Genomic DNA, 20,516 nt, shown 5'->3' on the forward strand with positions numbered 1-20,516 from the left:
GAAACTCATTCATCCCTATGTGATATCATAAAATGATTAGATTAAAAAGTAAAAACAAAGGCTAAGTATAGACATTCAAAAAAGCCCCTGGTCGAAGCACTTTACTTAAAGTGGTATAAGTTGGAGCACATTCTGACTGAACAGATGTGCACGGTTCAGTGGGGGAACTTAGTGCCTGCCTACCCTAGCCAAGGCCAGCAGGTGGGTGGGCACTTCCTCACGCCTCCTGGGAGGCTGCAGGAGCAGGCCGTTCTTGGCTGTGACCCCTGTTAGCAGTGCCCTTTGGGGGTGAGGGAACCAAGCCAGGTCCCTGCAGCAGGGTTGTGGGGGGGAGGGCTACATTGCCCCTTGCCCCGGCCTCTTGAAAGCAGCAGTCAGCAGCTACAGCAGAGCTTTCCGGCCCCATGTCTTGATGTACCAGGAACTGGGGTTGGGGAGCCCCTGTGCCCTGCAAACACAGACTGACCCTCACAACCCCTGAGCCTGCAAGCTGTAGGGGCCCCTCATTGCAAAGGGATTCCTTTCATTCCCTTGACCACAGTTTCCAGCATGGCAAAAAGCTGAAGCAGCCCTGCTTTGCAGCTGCCAAGTCGCTCTGGAGGCTAAATGGAGCCCTCCTGCCATGCAGACCCAGCCTGACCCCTCTCCCTGAGCTCCAAGCCAGCAAACTGTGGGGGGGACCTCATGGCAGGGGGGCTCCACTCACCCATCCCCGTCTGCTTGAGCAACCTGGCAGCTAAAGCTGGAAGCATACAGCACAGGACTACTCCAGCTTTTTCCTGTGCTGGGAACTGCAGTGGGGAGGGGGGAGGCAGAAGAGGAAGGGAGCCTCCATGTAGTGTGGACCCAGCCTGGCTCACCACTGAGCCAGCAAGCTATGGAGGAGGCTTCCCTTCCCCAACTCTTCCCCAGCCACTGCTGACTGTTGCCAGCTGGCAGAGGGGCAGGGCTGTGGAGAGGGGCAACTCTGGCAGTGGCCAGAGACGTGCTGGGAAAGAGATCCCCAACTCCTTCCCCCGCAGCACCCCCCTGGCTGGGCTGTGGTATACTGCAAGGCCAGGGTAGCTGTGGGGTCAGAAACCCACCTTCCCCAATCCTCCTTCTCTGCCACCCAGGCTGTGGGTGGGACTGGGATTAAAGGCTGTCACTGGCTCAGGTCAGTGACAGCTGAGGGGGCCAGGCTAGCCCAGCATTTGGGGAGAGCAAACAAGCTCTGCCGAAGACTGGAGCAACCTGCGCAACCCTCCTGGGATGGTAGCAATTGCACTCTAAGCTAACCCTGGATGGGATCTGGCATAGATGTTTGATGCAGCAGTTTTACAGAATCCATCTAGGGTTAAGTTAGAGCACAAACTACTATTTTTAAAGCAAATTGTGCTGTGAATATCTGTTCTGTTACAGCTGTAAAGCACTTTCTGAGGTTTTTAAAGCACATTAGGTACAATGTCTGTTCCTAGCCAAAAACTGTAGCACAAAAAAGACTTAAATGATTATATTCTTATTTTTCCATATTTAGAGGTGCACTGATATATTGGTTGCATATCAGATTGGCACCAATGAAAGGAAAATTAACATTATTGGCAATAGGCTTTTTTTGGCCGGTGTAGGTGATATTGTTACTGATAAATGCTGTGTGCTTGTGCGCAGCTGCAGCATGCATGCAGCCAGGAACATAGGTGGGCAATGTAGAGAGCAGTGTCCTGCCAGTAAGTCTGTGGGAGAGAAGGGATGTGGGGGTGCAGATCGAGACCCCCCACAGTGAGGGAGGGAGTGGGGCAGGGGTTGGGGCAGGGGCAGCCAATGTGGTGAATGCAACCCCAATAAACAGGACAGACCTGCGGGCAGCTCATCAGGGGAGGGGGGAGCTCCCAGCCACTGCATGCACCCATGGGAGGCCATGGGGGGCATGTGCCCCCCCCGGATTTGTGCGTGGGATGAAGGCAGGCTGCCGCTGCTAGCTCTGGGCCAGGCTGTGCCAGCCTCTTTCTGGCAGGGGGAAGGGAGGGGGCTGGGATCCAAGCTGAGATCCATGTACCCCCCTGGATTTGTGCATGGTGTCGGGGCAGGCAGTGGCAGCACTGGGAGGGGTGGCTACAGAGTGGGCTGTAGCCACCCCTCCCAGCGCTACTGCTGTCTGCCCAGGCCCCCCCCCCATCAGGGAGAGGCTGACACAGCCTCTGGATCCAAAACCGCGGTGGGCAGCCTGCCTACTCATGCCTCCCCCGGAGGTGCACAGAGCAACAGGGAGCTGCACCCCCACTCCACCCTCCTGTGCCCCCTCGATGAGCTACCTGCAGCTCCATTCCACTCTTCAGGCCCCTGGGTCACATTCACCACCCTGGCTGGGCAGCTCCTGCCCCATTCCCTCCCTCACCATGGAGGCCTTGATCTGCCCTCCTTCCACCCTTTCCCTCCCCCAAGTCCCTTCCCCCCACAGACTTACCAGCAGGACACCATTCTCCAAGCTGTCTGACTGCATTCCTGTAAATCAGTTATCAGATAGGTATAACCCGATATGGCTAGTTAATAATCAGTATCGGCCAAGAAAATCTTAGTTGCACTCCTAATTATCACAGCCATAAGGTTTCAAGTTTGTCCATATTCTTGAACCACAGAATTTTAATGCAAAATGCTTATTTCCTTTGCTGAATCTAGAATGGAACATTATATGTGTAACACATTGACATGTCTTATATTCATATTTGCAGAAATAAACAGCTCTAGGAAGACTGCCAAACTTTGTGGTTCATCACTGGTTTTTTATGTCTTGTGCCAGGAGGTGATTGATTTTGCCTGTTCCCCAAACTAGTGTGACCTGTTTGTCCCAGTTTCCTTGCAGAATTGTGTACCACTACTGTATCTTTACAACTCTTGCAGTCAATGTAAGATTTAATTTCTTACTTTGACTGTGTTGATTGCAAGGAAATACAGTTGAATTATGATTTAAGCATTTAGGGCTAGAGTACTGATTACCTGTGAGCTTTAACTATCAGACTTACAAGTATGAGCTCTTCCCATAAGAATCGTTGTTCCTCTGAATGTATATATCTTCCCCATTTTTATTATGATCTCTGCAGAAATTAGAAAAAGCCTTTTTCCTATTTCAAAAATGCCAATGGCAAATGTATTGTACGGTTGTTTTCTCCTGATTAAAGATATTTTATTCCATTTACCTGAACATTTAATAAATACTGCAGCATTTAATGGAATTCTAAGAACAATTTTGCAATTTAACATTTCTAACAAAGAGGTGGTTACAAAGGATGAGGCCATGGTAATTAAATGTGAAAGAATAAGCAATTATAATTTTTTATTATAAAGCACACATGCTCTAGTTGCCTTAGGCAAAAATGCATTTCCTGTATCCGAGTGCAGTGTACTGTTGCTAAGATACCAAAAAAGCATGAAACAAAAAAATTGAAGTATACTATAATAAAAGCATACAGCAGATAAAAACTACAGCATAGGAAGATCTAAATATATGCTGTGCTTAAAAAAAACACACTAGATTAGATGATGAACTAGATATCAGTCTGGATAACTGGTTATGGTCTATATTTTTCTTACAGAAGAGAGTAGTTATTCCCACTGGTAAAATCTGATATAAATAGAAGGTGAAAGTTTGTAAATGTTCCTGAGGAAAAACTGGTTGTTCGTAGAACAACTTTTATGCTGTAGGGCAAAATAACTTTGTATGCTGTAGGGCAAAATTGAGGCTGCAGCTGATTTCCTATAGATAAAGCATGAGACCCGTTTTATTTCACCTCAAATCAGTGTACTGTAGAATCAATTAGAGTAATAAGGAGGAAGATTTTTATGGCTCCTTTTTCTGGCATCAAGACCTGGGGGATAATTTGTCATTGCTCATCTTCTCTACTGTGCCCAAGCAAAAATTTTGGGGGAAACTGGTCAGTCACAGCCAAGTCAAAACAAAGATTTGCAGCTGTCTATGAATGTTTTCTCTTAGAGCCATATTCCTGGAGCACCAGGATCTTTGAAGGATAACTTTGGTTTCCATTTTAGTTTTGACCAGTTATTGCAAAATTTAGAAGTGAAAGAAAATAAAATTAAGTCTGACTTCACAAATGGCTCCTTGGTTTGTAAGTGGAGAGCCTGTATGATCTATAGGTGCAGAACCTCCAAGGGCAAAATTAGTAGGTTGAAATCTAAAGTGACAATGCAGTAGGAAACTGTGATTGCAAAAGCTGAATTGTGATATATACCACCCAGCATAGCATACATGCTTTTAACCCTGGGGCTAGGGACAGAAGTTACACATACACCGGTTTAAGTGATCAGAAACTGGTTTAAACCTGTAACAAAACACAAGTTCAGTGCATAGAAACTAGTTTCAAAATGGCTGAAGCTGGTTTAAGATAAACCTGCTTACATGTAGTATTAGACATAAATGATTTAGGTCAAACCAGTTTATGAAACTTCAGTCCCAGACCACTTCCTAGTTCAAGTTAGATCACAGTCCCCCAGCATCCCAGGATGCTTTGCAGCCTTGGGCTGGACTGTGCTGTCTGCTCCAGAGATTAGGGCTGGCCCTGCCCCTGTGCTCCCTAGGCAGAGCAGTGAGGGTTGGTTGACAAAGGGGTGGGGGTGGGAAACCTGGCTGGGGACTGCAGCCAGATCTGCCTGAGGGGAGCAGCAGCCCCTGCCGGACTCTTTCTCACTGGAGTGGAAGGGGCAGGGGCAGGCAAGCTAAGGCAGAGGGGAGGGAGGGGTGTTTAAACCCCCTTTCCTATTGGCACTGGACTACAGCTGGGGTCTGCTTGGCAGGGGGCTGGCAGGACCCCAGAAGACTCCACCCATCCCACCTGTGGCAGAGACTGAGGCAAGCAGCTGATAAGAAGAGAGGGTGTAATTCCCCTCAGCTCCCTCCAGGCCGTAGGGGAAAGGGAAGAGGCTGGGGAACCACCAGGACTGGAGGGACTGGTCCTGTGCCACCTGTGAGCACAGGGCCAGGCCCTGCAGGACCAGACTTAGAGGTGGGAGGTGTTGGCAAAGACCTGGCACAGTCATCACATATATATGCTGGAGACAGAGCTAAGGGAACAGGAAAGGGACTGCTTGGGCTGGTGTGACCAAATAAAATGGAAAACTACATTTACATTATAAAGCAGATCCTGTAAAAGGTAGGAGACTGGAATACCTAAGAAGAGACAAAAGACACTGAATGCTAGGGCTGTGTGAGGCTTCAGACTCTGCTTCAGGTCCAGAGAAGCTTCAGACGCTTCGGCGTCCAAAGCAGCATGCCCAGATCGAAGCGCTGGCTTTGTTAGGCTTTGGAGCCTCTTCGGAGATCCAGCCATAGGATATAATGGGGAATCAGTGAAATATCTAGAACCTTGTTGTTTTTTGTCTGATTTGAATGAAAGTTGCAGGGGTGGTAGCCTCTGCTAAGAGCATGAAGCCTGTCAAGTTTCAAGAAGATTGGTGCAGGGGTTTGGGAGGAACTGCACCCCAAATTCTTGAAAGCAAAACTCATGTCACGTGTATGTGTTACACCATAGGGGGATGAAAATTGCAGGGATGGTAGCCCACGGTGAGGCCACAAAGCCTGACAAGTTTCAAGAAGATAGGTACAGGGGTCTGGGGGGAACTGCACCTCAAGCTGCTGACAGGCAAAACTCATGACATAGATGACTCTGTGTGTGTTAAGGCGCAGTGGGCTAAAAACTGCCGGGGTGGTGGCCCCTGCTCAGGCCACAAAGCCTGCCAGCTGTCAAAGAGAGAGGTGCAGGGGGGATTCTGGGGCCCTGCACCCCTCGCTGCTGACAGACAAAACTGGTGACATGGGTGCTTATGCAACTGACTGTGTCTGTCTTGAGGCAGTTGATTGTCTGTATTAATTATTTCCTCTCCTTAGTCTGTGGTTTTGTAGGTGTTAATCCTTGCTCCCTAACTCATTATGTAGTAGCTAGGTATTGTGTATTGAGCCAGTCCCTGAGTGAATCATGATTAATTGGTAACTGGTAACACATTAGCTTAGCAGCCAGGCTTTCAGTAGTCGTGTCCCAGAACCCAGAAGCCCTGCACCTATCTCCTTGACAGCTGGCAGGCTTCGTGGCCTATAGCTTTCATCCTGCTGTGCCTTAACATACACAGTGTCACCCATGTCATGAGTTTTGATTGTCTGCAGCTTGAGGTGCAGTTTCCTCCAAACCCCTGCACTTATCTCCTTGAAACTTGCCAGGCTTCGTGGCATCACCAGGGGCTACCATCCCTGCAGTTTTGACCCCACTGTGGCTTAACATATAGATATGAAATGAGTTTTGCTTTCAAGAATTTGGGCTACAGTTTTGCCTGAACTACTGCACCGATCTTCTTGAAACTTGGCAGGCTTCATGCTCTAAGCGGAAGCTACCATCCCTGTAACTTTCATCCAAATCAGACAAAAAACAACCAAGTTATAGGTATTTCATTGATTTCCCCATTATACCCTTTGCCTGGATCTCCAAGGCGGCTCTGAAGCTTCGTAGCAGCTTCGGCCAGATCAAAGTGGGAAACCAATTCAGAGCTCTGGATTGGATCCCTAGCATCTGAAGCGGCTGGATCCGAAGCCAGATTGAATAGCTGCCTACTGGCACAGGCCTACTGAATGCATGAGAGTCCTGCCCCCAAGGTACTATAAGTGACAAGCATACTCATGTCAAAACACCCAAGGGGGTGCAAGTGCTCCTGTAAAAACGCAAGTAGAGATGAGGCCCGTGGGATCTCCACTCCAGCACCTAAGACCACCTGCTGACTCCCCGAGAAGGACTTTCAAATGCCTGGCTGTAAGGCGACACCCTGTCTTCAGATTACATAAGACTTTTACGCAAGGCTTTCCCTTGTCTTGGTTTACATTTTAAGTTAGACTAAATTGTATGCACTCTCAGTGTGTTTTACTGGCCTGTATCTTAGCTTAGGCAAAGATTTTTGGTTGTTCTTTGCTGTGTCCTTGAGGTTGTAAATCTTTATGTTCATACATGCTCACTTCAGAGAGAGGACTATTCTTGTTCAAGCTTTTATTAATTTAGTGCCACTACCTTTTTAAACCCCCATCCTCCAGTGTGTTAGCCCTGGGCTGGGGTCTGGTCACACTTTTCCCCTGGAGCAGGGTTGTGGGGAAAAGCCTCATAGGAGTTGCAGTGATGTAACTGAGGGTTAGAATTTGGCTATAGAAATCTCCTCTACGTTATTTCATTTTAATCTGGGCAATATATTAATATATTTTGCATGAAAACAGTATAAAAACAATTACTTATTTTCTTCTTTGCATTCTCAAATTTAAAAAGCTCAGTGATATCTTATTTGAAAATTTGGCTTGGAAAGACTTTTTTGTTACAGTACTTGGTCTTTTGCTTTAAATCAGTAGTGTTTAACTCTTTGTCCCTGCTGGCATGGGGCTGGTCCACTGGCTGAATCTGCAGGCTTGGCACCCAGATGCAGCCCTGTGCACCTGGATACTGCCTCGTGCTTCCTGGTTGGGCTCTCATACCTGGATCTCATTTCTGGCCTCAAATGTCTGACCCAGCATTCAGGGCCACGCTATCTGGCCTTCAGGGTTCCCATGGGACTGGAAACTTGACAGTGAGGGAGCAACAATTAATGCTGCCACTGCTTCCCCACTGAAAATTTTTTGAACCCATGAGGAGCCCTGCAGGCCAGATGACGTGGCTCTGTGGGATGAACACCTGTTTTAAACCAAAGAGTTGCTTTTTTAGCTTAGTGTAAAATTATCCCAGTAACATTGTAGTAAAACTATCCTATTATATTACAGTTGAGGTCTGGGGGATTGCTCATGTACTTAAACTTGTGCACTTGCAAAAATACAAGCAGGTTCAGGGCCTTATTGTCTTAAGGATTTAAGAGGTAACAGCTAGTACTTGACTTTCACACTCTTCCAAAGTACTACAAGCAAAATCAGTTTCTTAGTATGTCTGTTGCCAAGTTTGATATAGTTTTCTGCATCAAGGAAAGTACTTTGTCTTTGAACTATGATTGTATTGTTGTCAGAAATGAATTTCATATCTCCTTGTCATAATCTTGAAGACCAAGACAACAGAGATTGAGGGAATATGCTTTCTAACCATAGAATGTCAACAGAAAGAGGAGGGTGAGAAGTTCTGCTTTTTATCCTTTCAGCAACAAATGATTGTCACTACAGCAAAAAAAAAGCCAAGTAGTTTGGAAAATGCCTCTGATATTTGGTGGTTTAGGTGATTGGAATTGTTCTCTGTCTACCTTTTCCAGGGAATTTGCTGTGAACAAATGGTTCCTTACACAAAGGTCCTTTGAAATTGAGCTGCCATAAATCAATCGCATTGATCTTTTTATTCCTACAGCTTTCAAAATTACAGAGTGGTCTCAATTATAGAGTGGTCTCAATATTGGCTGTCACATGAATATTATCTGGTTCAGTAGTTTGCTCATGTGTATTCTTCTAAAATATGCCTCTTACTGTAATACATTAGTGTCCATCTATTTTAAAGCAGTAGGTAATTTTATTATAATAGTCCAGGTGTATTAACTGAGTTACAAGTCACTTAAAACACCAGTTCCAGAGTATGAAAAAATTAATACAGACATAAGCTTACAAAATGTTACTACTTTTAATATGAAAAAGAAACAATATTCTTTATTGCATCAGAACTAGATTGTGCAGCACCTTTTGTAACACACATGAGAAGTTGTGCATAATGTAACATTGAATGTCTATCATGATACCACAGTAAAATAAAATAAGGGAGCAGGTTTCTCTTGGTTTTAATAGAAATCATGGTTTGCAGGCTAACTCAAACATTAGTTCATGCTTGTACATTGAATGGAACAGCATGACTAAGAGCATTTAAAGAAGAGCGCAGAAAACCTTTTTGCTATATTCCATGCCTGCTATAAATATATTCGTAATTGCAGTGAATTCCTGTTAGCTCTTAACATGTAGCATTTATTTTCTACACTATGGCTGCAACCAGGATTGAAAGTAGAATTTTTTTAATGCTATTAAGAGCAATTGGGGTATTGGGAAATACATTTTTAATAACACAGATGCCTTTTGGAGAGAACCAGGTAATTTTTCCAAATATTAATCTAAAAAAAGAAACATTCTTTCTGGAAAGAACTTTGATCTGTCTGGAATTAAAGCTTATTTTCACAAGAAAATAAGATTCCCCAAATCCATTTGTCTTTGTTTATTTTAAGGACTTCTAAAGTGGTTCAGAAAAGGTCTAATTCTACATTTGGCTATTCATGAGTGAAAATAAAATAAAAAATACACACACACCCCTTCAGAAAAGGTCTAGTTCTACAAGACCTTTTCTGAACCACTTCTGTTGTATTGACTTGCTAACTAAAAATCGTATTGTGGTGGTTCCTTGCACAAAAGTTCAGTGTGTATGCAGGGATGCCTCATTTTGCTGTTCTGCTACTTGATAGATTCTTATCTTCCTGCAGGCTCAGTTAACCACAGAAGAAAGGGAGGGCGAGGTCAGAGTCTAGTTCTACACTAGCCCACAGAGTGAAGTTAGCATGGACTGCTGAGCCGAGCTTTTCTCAGCAGTCCGACAGCCTTTGGGGTCTATTTCCAATGACCATGGATTAGGACAGTCTACACACTCTCTCCATTTATATCATGAACATCTATAAGTCTGTAAACCACCATTATTCCATCAAAGGTTATACCCACTTCACTGTGCCCAATGGAACCTGGACCAGAAGATTTTTTTTTAATCTTCCTTTTTGAAAATATATTATTTTTTCCTGTTTTTACCCAGTACCATGGGGTCTTAAGCCATGACTGGGCTTTCCAGATAAGACTGTGTTATAAATAATATTGCTGAACCTGTGAGAAGCAAGGAAGTGTGTAGGTGATATCTTTTATTGGACCAGCTCCATTGTTGGGATAGACTTAGACAAGCTTCCAGGTATCACAATACCTTTCCTCACTAAGTCTATCCCAACCATGCAGTTAGTTCAGTCAGAGACATCACCCACAAAAATTCTTGCCTCCAACATATTTCCTGGACCATCACAGCTACAACATGACTTCAACACTATCAATGCTAAATGTGACATTTGATTGCAATATTGCAACAGGTAATACCAAATTTGCTTTATCACTAAAAGAAAACAACGGTTCTGACAGCATGGTGCTACTATGATTGCCTATCACGCCGTGATTGCCTATCCAGGACAAGTCAAACATCTACCTGTTTCTTTGTCTAACATAGTGACATGCTGACCTTTCTTTCCCAAACACTGGCTGTTACCAAAATGTTAGCATAAATAATTGAATAGTACAAAGTTACTATCAGTAGGTAAAATAACAGAAAGTATGAGTGGAGATGAAAGAGTTGTCCAAACTTAAAATCATGTTCCAATAAATGATGTTCCCAGGTTGTTTTCAAAGCTTTTTTTTTCGCAAGTAGATGCTTCAACATTCTTCATTTTAACAGACATTCAGGAAGTAGATCAGTTTTGTCTTCTAGGATATGAGCCAGACTGTATCAAACTGGTGATGCAAAGAATTACCATAATCCCCCTGAAGCTTCTGTACCAAATTTCTAATTACTACAAAACATTTGCTTGCGTCCTGCTCAGCAGTTACAGGAGAATTTTTTTCCAAATGTTGTAGACAAACCTTAATTCCCTCAGTTAGTTTGCATCTAAAGTTGATCTCAGAATTTTATTTCCAGTAAATTTTTACACAAAACAGAGGTCATTTATAAATTGGCCTAAATTTAGATAGTAATGTTTTTAACTGTTGAGTGTTTTGTTACCAAATCCAAATACCATCTCCTATATTTTCTGCTGTGGCAACTTCTCTTTACTGATCAACTCTAGGATTATTTTAATGACAAATTATATAAATATTTACAATGAAAACAAACTTACTGTATATGTAGGAATAATGCCTCTTTTATGATGGCTAAGGCTGTTTGTTAATGGTGCTAGTGTTTGACATGCAGAGTGAAAATGATATACACCACTATCACGTTCAGAGTTTGCTCAGAAACTTCCATTTTCATAGATTTCATAGACATTAGGGCTGGAAGGGAACTCGGGAGATCATCGAGCCCAGCCCCCTGTCCAAAGGGCAGGAAGTCAGCTGGGGTCATAGGATCCCAGCAAGATAAGCATCCAATTTACTCTTGAAGGTGTTCAATGTAGGTGCTTGAACCACCTCCACTGGCAGACTGTTCCAGACCTTGGGGGCTCGGACAGTAAAGAAATTCTTCCTTATGTCCAGCCTGAAACGGTCTTGCAGGAGTTTGTAACCGTTTGACCTCGTCATCCCTTGGGGCGCTCTGGTGAACAAACGTTCCCCCAGATCCTGGTGGTCACCCCTGATAAACTTATAGGTGGCCATCAGATCACCCCTGAGCCTACGCTTTTCCAGGCTAAAGAGTCCCATGGCTCTCAGCCTGTCATCGTAAGATCTGTTTTCCTGACCTCGGCTCATGCGTGTGGCTCTCCTCTGGACTGTCTCAAGCTTCTCCACATCCTTTTTGAATTGTGGAGCCCAAAACTGGACGCAGTACTCCAGCTGCGGCCTCACCAAGGCCAAGTACAAGTGGAGAATGACATCCCGGGATTTGCTCGAGAAGCATCTATGGATGCAAGCCAGCGTTTTGCTTGCTTTACTAGCCGCAGCATCGCATTGGAGGCTCATGTTCATCTTGTGGTCAATGATGACCCCCAAGTCTCTTTCTTCTGTAGTGCTAACCAACGTAGCACTGCCGAGCCTGTAAGGAAGCTGCAGGTTTTTCCTCCCAAGGTGGAGAACCTTGCATTTTTCGGTGTTAAACACCATGAGTTTCTCATCTGCCCATTTGCTGAGCTTGTCCAGGTCAGCCTGGATCACCCGCCTATCTTCCGGCGTGGATGCTTTGCCCCAAAGTTTGGTGTCATCGGCGAACTTGGCCAGTCCACTCCTGACTCCAATGTCCACATCGTTAATGAAGATGTTGAACAGTATGGGTCCCAGGACAGAGCCTTGAGGGACCCCACTGGTCACAGGGCACCACGATGAGTGATTGCCATCAATTACAACCCTCTGGGTCTGACCACGAAGCCAGTTTCTCAGCCAGCGGATCGTGGTGGAGCCAAGGCCACAACTGGGCAGTTTGGCCAAGAGGTGATCATGGGATACCAGATCAAAAGCTTTTTTGAAGTCAAGATATATGACATCAATCTCTTCTCCCTTGTCCAGGTGATAGGTCACGTGGTCGTAGAAGGAAATGAGATTGGTCATGCAAGACCTACCCGCAACAAACCCATGCTGGCTGTCCCTTAGAATGTTAGCCTGGGCCAGTCCCTCAAGGATGGCCTCCTTAATAAACTTTTCTAAGATCTTCCCCAGGATAGAAGTCAGGCTAATGGGCCTCTAGTTAACCGGATCCACTCTCCTCCCTTTCTTGAAGATCGGCACCACATTGGCCTTCTTCCAGTCTTTGGGCACTACACCAGAGTGCCAGGAGTTTTCAAAGATCCGTGCCAGGGGCTGGGCTATGACGCTCGCCAGCTCCTTGAGTACCCTGGGGTGCAGATGGTCAGGGCCGGCTGACTTGAAGGTATCCAGCTTCTCAAGGTGTTCCTTCACGAGGTCAGCATTGATGGAGGGTAGGGGATCCCCATCACCCAGATCTCCCTGTCCCATAGCAGGCATGGGCATCCCGTGTGACTGATGAAAGACTGACGCAAAGTACCTATTTAATAGGTTGGCTTTTTCCTGGGCATCAGTTGTCAGTTGCCCCATCTGGTTTAGCAGGGGTCCAACATTGCCCTTGCTTTTTGTCCGGCTCCCCACATATCTGAAAAAGGACTTTTTGTTGTCCTTGCTGCTTGAAGCTAGTTGGAGTTCAGTTGCAGCCTTGGCTTTCCTGGTTTGCTCCCTGCAGGACCGGACCAGTGCAGAATAATTCTCCTTGGAGGTGAATCCCATCCTCCATCCTTTGCAGGCTTTTCTTTTTAGCCGCAGGAGGTCCACTAGGTCCCTGGAGAGCCAGGAGGGCTGCTGTGCCTTCTTGCTGCCTTTCCTCCGTGTTGGAATAGATTTGGCTTGTGCATTGAGGATCGCTTCCTTGAGAAGCAACCACTCTTCTTGAACTCCCATCTCCCTGTGGTCATGGTCCCTGAGGGCCTGACTGACAAGCCTCTTGAGCTTGTGAAAGTCGGCTTTTCTAAAGTCAAGGACTTCTGTGTTGCTGACTGACTTGCCAGCTTTACAGTGGATGGTGAAGGTGATCAGCTCGTGGTTGCTGTCACCCAGCTTCCCATCGATCACTAGGTCGCCAATTAGGTCGTCCCCCGTAGCCAGTACCAGGTCGAGCAGCGCTTTGCCTCTCGTTGGCCCATAGACTTCTTGAGTCAGGTAGAGGTCATCCACGCACAAGAGAATGGCATAGCAATGGATTGACATGTAGCATTGCTGATTTTTGAGGGAGTGTTTCAGTCTTTTGTTCCCCAGAGGTGCAGTTCAGAAGTCTGGCTTTTAAATTTGGAGTGAATTTGATTCATGCTGGAGCTAACAGAAGAGAGTTACTGTTTGGCACCAGATATGTAACCAGTGTCTATGTAAACTTCCAGACAACAGCGTTCATTTTTTAAAGGCTGGGAACTTTGTGTTTTGAATTTAGGACCTCAGAATGAAAGCTTAAAATGCTTGTGTCACTTAGGCTTCATGTCAGGTTTAATATTTTCATGGAATGTGTATTCATGTCTTGAAAACTTCATACCTGGTAAATCCTTTGTACAGATTGGGTCCACAGGTGTGGTTATTTATTCTTTTACTTTTGGCTAAATGGCTGATTTAGTTAGGTTTTCTTACTATTTAAGTTACGAAGTGTCAGCTTTGGAGCTGGTTGATTTCTAACAGATTTGAGGAGCAATGAAGAGAAAAAGGGTGGGACTAATGGTAGAAAGTGAGGGTCAATTTTATTGCAGGGAGAGCTATACAGGTCTGTACTGCTGGTATCAGTCTTTGGAAGTGAATTACTAGGTAAGAAATTCTCTTTTCAGGAATTCTGATTTATCTTTAAAGGATGTGGAGTAAAGCTATTTTTCTTTCCGGAGATTTTTGATTTAATGATTGAATTGTGCTGTTTCTTTTTACTTTTACAGTGTTCCCATCTCTTCTTTTTCCCAAGACAACATTTATGAAGTTCAGCCTCCTAAAGTTGATAGGAAATCAGTTGAGATCTTTCATGCTCACATTCAGGCTGGCAGAGGGATCATGCAGCAACTTGGAAAGGATGACTTCCTTATGTACAGAGAGTATATTAGAAACCGTTACATGTAAATACAAAGAGGATTCATCTGCAAAACACAGTGCACTAATGGATTTATAAATAACTTTGTAAAGGAAATCCAGTTCAGCTGTTTTGTAGTTAAGATAAAAATAATATCAGGCCTGTGTTTTTGGAAGACTTCATTGCTGGACTATTGTGATTTGCAACAGTAAAATGAAACTTACTGTTTTCTGTTAGAAAAAAAGTAGATTTTAAGTGAGAATAACTGCAGCTATGTGTATGTATATGGTAGAAGATACAAAGAAAACATCAAGCATTTAAATTGTTGGTACTGAAGCTGCTACTGTATGTAACAAAATTAAGTTGATCAGGCAAAGAAATAAAAAAACTTCTTTGACATTAGCTTATGATAGAAAGATCCTTGTTAAAAAGCAAAAAACAGTTTACTGTTGTTTTTTGAATAATGGTTAGCAAAATACAGGCTTTTGCAAGGTTGTAAAAGATGTCAGTTTGACTCATGCATCAAACTCAAAAGTTTCACCTACTTTACTTAACAAACTTAACCTTCATCTCTATTGGGTTACGCTGGCAGGGTAGCAATGGTGGATCATGCAGCATAGGTGTGCTAAAGATATTCTGGCACTGTTAAAGTGGTGAGCATCACCATTATGTTCAGGAATGTTAGGATTTCACCCCTAGTTTTACTTTACAAAATTTTGTTTTGCAACTTGCAAGAATGCTTGTATAATTTCAAAGAATACATACATTTTATGCACTACTATATTTCCAATTAAGATCATGTCTATTCTGTACAAATGCAAGTAGCTTTAAATAGATTAAGATCATGTTTCCATGAGTACCCTCTATTAATGTAGTGAGACTAGACTATTTCCTCTGCAATTTACCACTTTCATAGCAAACTTACTCTCTTTTTTGCAATTGATTTAGTTCTTTAAGTAATCAAAGTGTTTCATTTATAAATAAATATTTTTTATTTGCACTTAAAAATCAGGAGTTGAGTTGACCCCTACAAACACTACCATTTAGCCTGAAATCAGGCAGCAAAACTGAAACTGTTCTACAACCTGTAGAATAATTAAAGCAGCTGTCTTTACAACCTGTAGAATAATTAAAGTATCTATAAACTTGCAATAAAAAGAAAGAGCACACTTTAAAGTTTAAAAAATCCACAGCAACACTGCTTATAACATAATTGTTACAGGGGGGTTTTCTTAAAGTTATAGATATAAGCTTTTTCCCCAGTCCATTACTTCTGTATTAATGTGGAGGATTCTTTGTGTTATATTAAATATATATATTGTGACAAGTCTGTTTTGTAATGCTTTTGTCTTTTATATCTCTTATTACATTTATTCATACTCTTCATGGGTCTCCTTTCCTTTTCTCTTTTTCCTTTTTATTTAAAAAAGTTATACAAGGCAGGTACTTTCTGTTTAGGAGATGAGTCATGCTCATTATCTGCAGTACCTTTGCATGGAGAAGTTTCTGGACTTTCATTATTAGGTAGTATGTAGATAAATTATCCCTTGTCTTCAGGTTCTCAGGATAATTCAGCGACTACATACTACCTACAATGCCGTGAATGTAAATGAGGCTTTCAGGTGACTGCTGGGGTAGCCAACAACAAGCTTCGCTTTAACTTTCTTAATAGAGCTGTTCCTGGACAACCAGGATGGATCAACAAACAAAATGTATTTGTTGCATACAGAACAAATTCAGCTGTTGTAGGGAGGACTCTGTAAGTCTTCTGAAAGCACTTTTTTTTGTAACACATAGGTCCAGTCCCCAGCTGTGCCAGAACTTTACCATGTCAGAGATAATATGTTTATTTTTGTATATACAATGTTTTGTAAGATCAGTGGGATTCATGAAATAAAATGGCAAAATGTACTTTGACTCTCTCACCCTATGGATTAAAATTTTGTGTTTCTTCATTCATCTGTTAATAATCTTTCTCACTTTTTGCTCTATGAACTGATAATGGGCTAACTCATTTTGACCTTAGAAATGTGTTTTCCTTCCTCCAGAAGAGAGAGCTTGTTTGGAGACTGCACTGAAATAAATACCGAAGTGTGCAACCTGGGTGGATGGGCTCAGATTCTTTCCTGTCCTTAGAAAAATACTCTGTATAGTATGAGGATGCATACCCATCAGTCAGCTGAGCTTGAGCCTTCACTCTCCTTCAGTCTTCATTAAACATATTCCCAGAGCCTAAATACTTTTATGTCTCTACTCTTTCCTAGCCTGACATATCAGCCCTCAGGCTACAGGAAGCTGAGGGACAATCCTATCCTGGATCTAGACCAGTAAGAACTGTTCAGGAAGATAACAGGTGTTTTTTTCACTTCCTGAATGCTACAACAATGGTCTTGTTCCATGAAAATCTTATCACGTGTATTCTCTCCAGAGAGGGAAATTCTCAAGTTTAACCTGTTACTGCAGAGGATTTAGTAGAATATGGTATGTGACCTTTCATGTGTTGATGTGAGGACAATTAACTTTGTATTTTAAAAAAAATCCATTTTACTCTATATACCAGAAAGATTTGAGGAAATTAATAGAATTTAATTCCATTCTAATATGAAGGAAATGAATAGAGATTCATTCCATTCTAAACTCCAGTCTACAAGAAGCTTTGGGGATCTGTCTGCATGAAAGTCCTAGAAGTAAAGGTATTATTATAGCAGTATGATCTTATTACTGTATTAAGCTTCACATTACTTATAGCCATTAATTTCTTGGTTTATTAAAATCTGAATGTAAATCAAACCTGATTATTGGAGTTGACATTAATCCAAATGAAAATCCGTTCTCATTTCAGTTTTTATTATTTCTATTAATTCCAGGGATAGAATTGAAGATTATAGCTACTAAATGTTTCACATTATTAGTTGCACATTTAAAGCACCTGAAAATGTTTTTAAAAATCCTAAGAGAGCTGTTAATGATTGGTTCAATTTATTCACACAGATAATCAGAACATAGTACAAGTTTATCTTATCTGTGGAGGATTTAAAGTCTTCTATCTCCCTTTGCAATTCTGAGAAACTAAGAAAGCATAGCTCAGAAGGGTAATTATTAATACTAAAAAAAAGTAAATGCCAATTTCAATCCTTCATTTTCTACAGCTGAAGATAAACTTATTATAATAGGAAAAAAAACCATGTCAACGATGTTTTAAACAAACTGACATGTATTAATAAATAAAAGATTCTAACCAGTATTCCTACTTAGAGAAAATATATATATAGATATATATATAGTTTCATAGTTGGTAGGGTCAGAAGGGACCTAAGCAGATCGTCAAGTCCAATTCCCTGCCATGGCAGGAAAAAATACTGGGGTCAAATGACCCCGGCAAGGTGGTCATCCAGCCTCCTCTTAAAGACTGCCAGGGTATGAGCCAGCACCACTTCACTTGGAAGTTGATTCAAGATCCTAGCCACCCTGACGGTGAAGTAGCGCTTCCTGATGTCTAGTCTGAATCTACCCTCTGCCAGCTTGTGACCATTATTTCTAGTCACTCCTGGTAGTGCTTGGGGGAACAGGGACTCTCCCAATGCCTGCTGGTCCCCTCTGACTAGTTTGTAAACGGCCACTAGAACCTCCCTCAGCCTTCTCTTTTGGAGGCTGAACAGGTTCAGGTCCCGTAGCCTCTCCTCATAGGGCCTGCCCTGCTGCCCCCGATCATGAGAGTGGCCCTCCTCTGGATCCTCTCCATGTTGTCCACATCCCTCTTGAAGTGCAGTGCCCAGAACTGGACACACTACTCCAGCTGCAGCCTGACCAGTTGCGCTTAGAGGGGGAGTATCACCTCCTTGGACCTGCTTGAGATGCATCTGTGGAAGCATGGCAAGGTATGGTTGGCCTTCCTGACTGCATCCCCACATTGCTGGCTTATGTTCATTTTGGCATCAATAGTGATTCCAAGATCCTTTTCCGCCTCTGTACTGACAAGAAGGGAGTTCCCTAGCCTGTAGGTATGGTGCTCGTTCTTCCTCCCCAGGTGGCACTTGTCAGTGTTGAATCCCATCCTATTCTCATCTGCCCACCCCCGTAACCTGTCCAGGTCCGATTCCTCCCTTCTAGCGTGCCCACATCCCCCCACATCTTAGTGTTGTCAGCAAATTTGAATAGGGTGCTTTCTACGCCCTCATCCAAGTCACTGAAGAAGATGTTGAACAGTGTGGGCCCGAGGACTGAGCCCTGGGGGACCCCGTTGCCCACATCCCTCCAGGTCAAAAATGACCCGTCCACTACCAATCTCTGGGTGGGGCCTTCCAGCCAGTTGGCAACCCATTTGACTGTGTAGGTGTCAAGACCACAGTCCCCCAGTTTTTTAATGAGAATGGGGTGAGAGACAGTGTTGAAGGCATTCCTAAAGTCCAGAAAGACTACATGCACTGCTACCTCTGCATCTAAGGATTTGGTGACCTGGTCATAGAAGGCCATCAGGTTGGTTTGACAGGACCTGCCTCTAATGAACCCGTGTTGGTTGCCCCTAAGCATAACTTCCCCCGCTGGCCCCTCATGAACATAAGCTAGGATAATTCTCTCAAAAAGCTTACCCAGGATCGAGGGAAGACTAATTGGCCTTGTTGTATATGAATCTTGTAGGGGTTAAAGCAAGGCTTTGTAACGCTAAAAGTGAGGTCATTTCTTTGTCCTTTTGCCTCCATTTCATAAAAGCGGCCACAGCACTTACGAGACGGCATGGAGGGAAAAGGGTTACTGTGTGAGGGTTACTGATAAGATATGAAACTAAATGAATCCAGTCAACAGGGGAGTCTCATCAACAAGAGAACCTTGAAAGTCGGGCATGATTTGTTTTTGTTGGATAAAGAAACATCTTGAGACAAAATATAGGGGGCATGTAATTCACGAGAGTTAAACTTCTGTGTTCATGCCCACAGTGCCACTTGATTGGACAGAATAGTGATTTAGTTAATAGATGATGGGTATTTTTACAAGCACGAGCTAATCACGAACTAACACTTACGTACTTATAATACTTTTTTATATTTTCTAAGTAGTAGGCAGGGTCCCTCTCCGGGGGCACCTCGCTCGAGCGATTAAAGATTCTGTATCTGACTTTGAATACTTGCTCTGTGTGATCATTGCCCCAGCCTAGAGCGAACTGCACGTGGCTTTAAGAGCGTAATTCGTAACAGTTCTTGGTGAATCAGGCAGGACTCTAGGCTCATTGGCGACGGAGTGCCACACTCGTCCTCCCGGAACGACTCCACAGCCGGCACTGGGTGAGTTCACCACGGACGACTCCAGGGAGGAGGAGCGAGGACCGTTGCTTTGGCGGTAAGGGGGCTTAGTAGATATGGGTCATGGGCAGAGTGTTGTTAAGGAGACTCCTTTGGCTGAAATTCTGGGGAATTGGAAAAAAATAGATGGTACTCAGGAGTTGTTAAAACAGCGGACAGTTATTTTGTGTAAAGTAGAATGGCCAACTGGTACCAGAGGGATGCCCCTGGAATGGCCCGCAGGTGGAAGCTTTGATCAGGACAGGCTAACATTTCTCAGACATGAATTGGAAGACAAATTTCCTGGCCAGGTGGATTATTGGTATGTATGAGATAATTGAGTTACTACATGGCGCCAGAGAAAGGAGAAGCAAGAGTTAAAACGGCAGGACTGTACCAGTAATCTTTGTGCACAGCTTGCAGGATCTGCTCCACCCGATGCAGCACTTTTGCCTTCTTTAACCCCTTCAGTTCCTTCTCCTCCTTCTGTACCTCCTTTATATCCCTCCTTGTCTCATCTTGTTCCCACTCCTGTCACTCTCCAGGACCCTTTGGTCTGCTAATTGTTTTACTGTGGTTGACCTTTGTCTGGCTTTTTTCAGCATCCCGCTCCATCCTGAGTCGCAATACTTGTTTGCTTTTACTTAGAAAGAGAAGCAGCTTGCATGGACTAGATTGCCCCAGGGGTTTGCTGAGTCTCCCACGATTTTTTCACGTATTCTGACAGATTATTTGAAAGATATTGTCTTACCTGCAAGGTCTATTTTGGTTCAATATGTTGATGATCTGTTGCTAGCCAGCCCTGATTGTAATGCATGTTTGTCTGATTCTGTAGCTTTGCTCAAAGCTTTGGCATTTAAAGGTCATTGTGCATCTTCATCCAAGTTAAAGCTGTGCAAAACTCAGGTAAATTATTTGGGCTTTGTAATTTGACCAGGGGAGTGATTGTTTTCCCCTGACAGGGTGCAAGCTATCCAAGATCATCCTCGCCCTGTCACTA

General features: G+C 43.6%; 1 protein-coding gene across 1 annotated transcript in view; it reads left to right on the forward strand.

Moving 5' to 3' along the window:
• FIG4 (FIG4 phosphoinositide 5-phosphatase) overlaps positions 1-16,919 on the forward strand; it is a 132,784-nt gene extending 115,865 nt beyond the window's left edge. The window contains exon 23 of the mRNA XM_090037728.1: positions 14,113-16,919. Coding sequence (XP_089893854.1) covers positions 14,113-14,290 — 178 coding nt within the window. The 3' untranslated portion in view covers positions 14,291-16,919. The remainder of the gene's footprint in view (positions 1-14,112) is intronic.
• Positions 16,920-20,516: the final 3,597 nt, after the last annotated feature.

This window comes from Crocodylus siamensis, chromosome 1 (assembly GCF_052110815.1).
Source record: "Crocodylus siamensis isolate JL-2025a chromosome 1, ASM5211081v1, whole genome shotgun sequence".
NCBI classification, from domain to species: domain Eukaryota; kingdom Metazoa; phylum Chordata; order Crocodylia; family Crocodylidae; genus Crocodylus; species Crocodylus siamensis.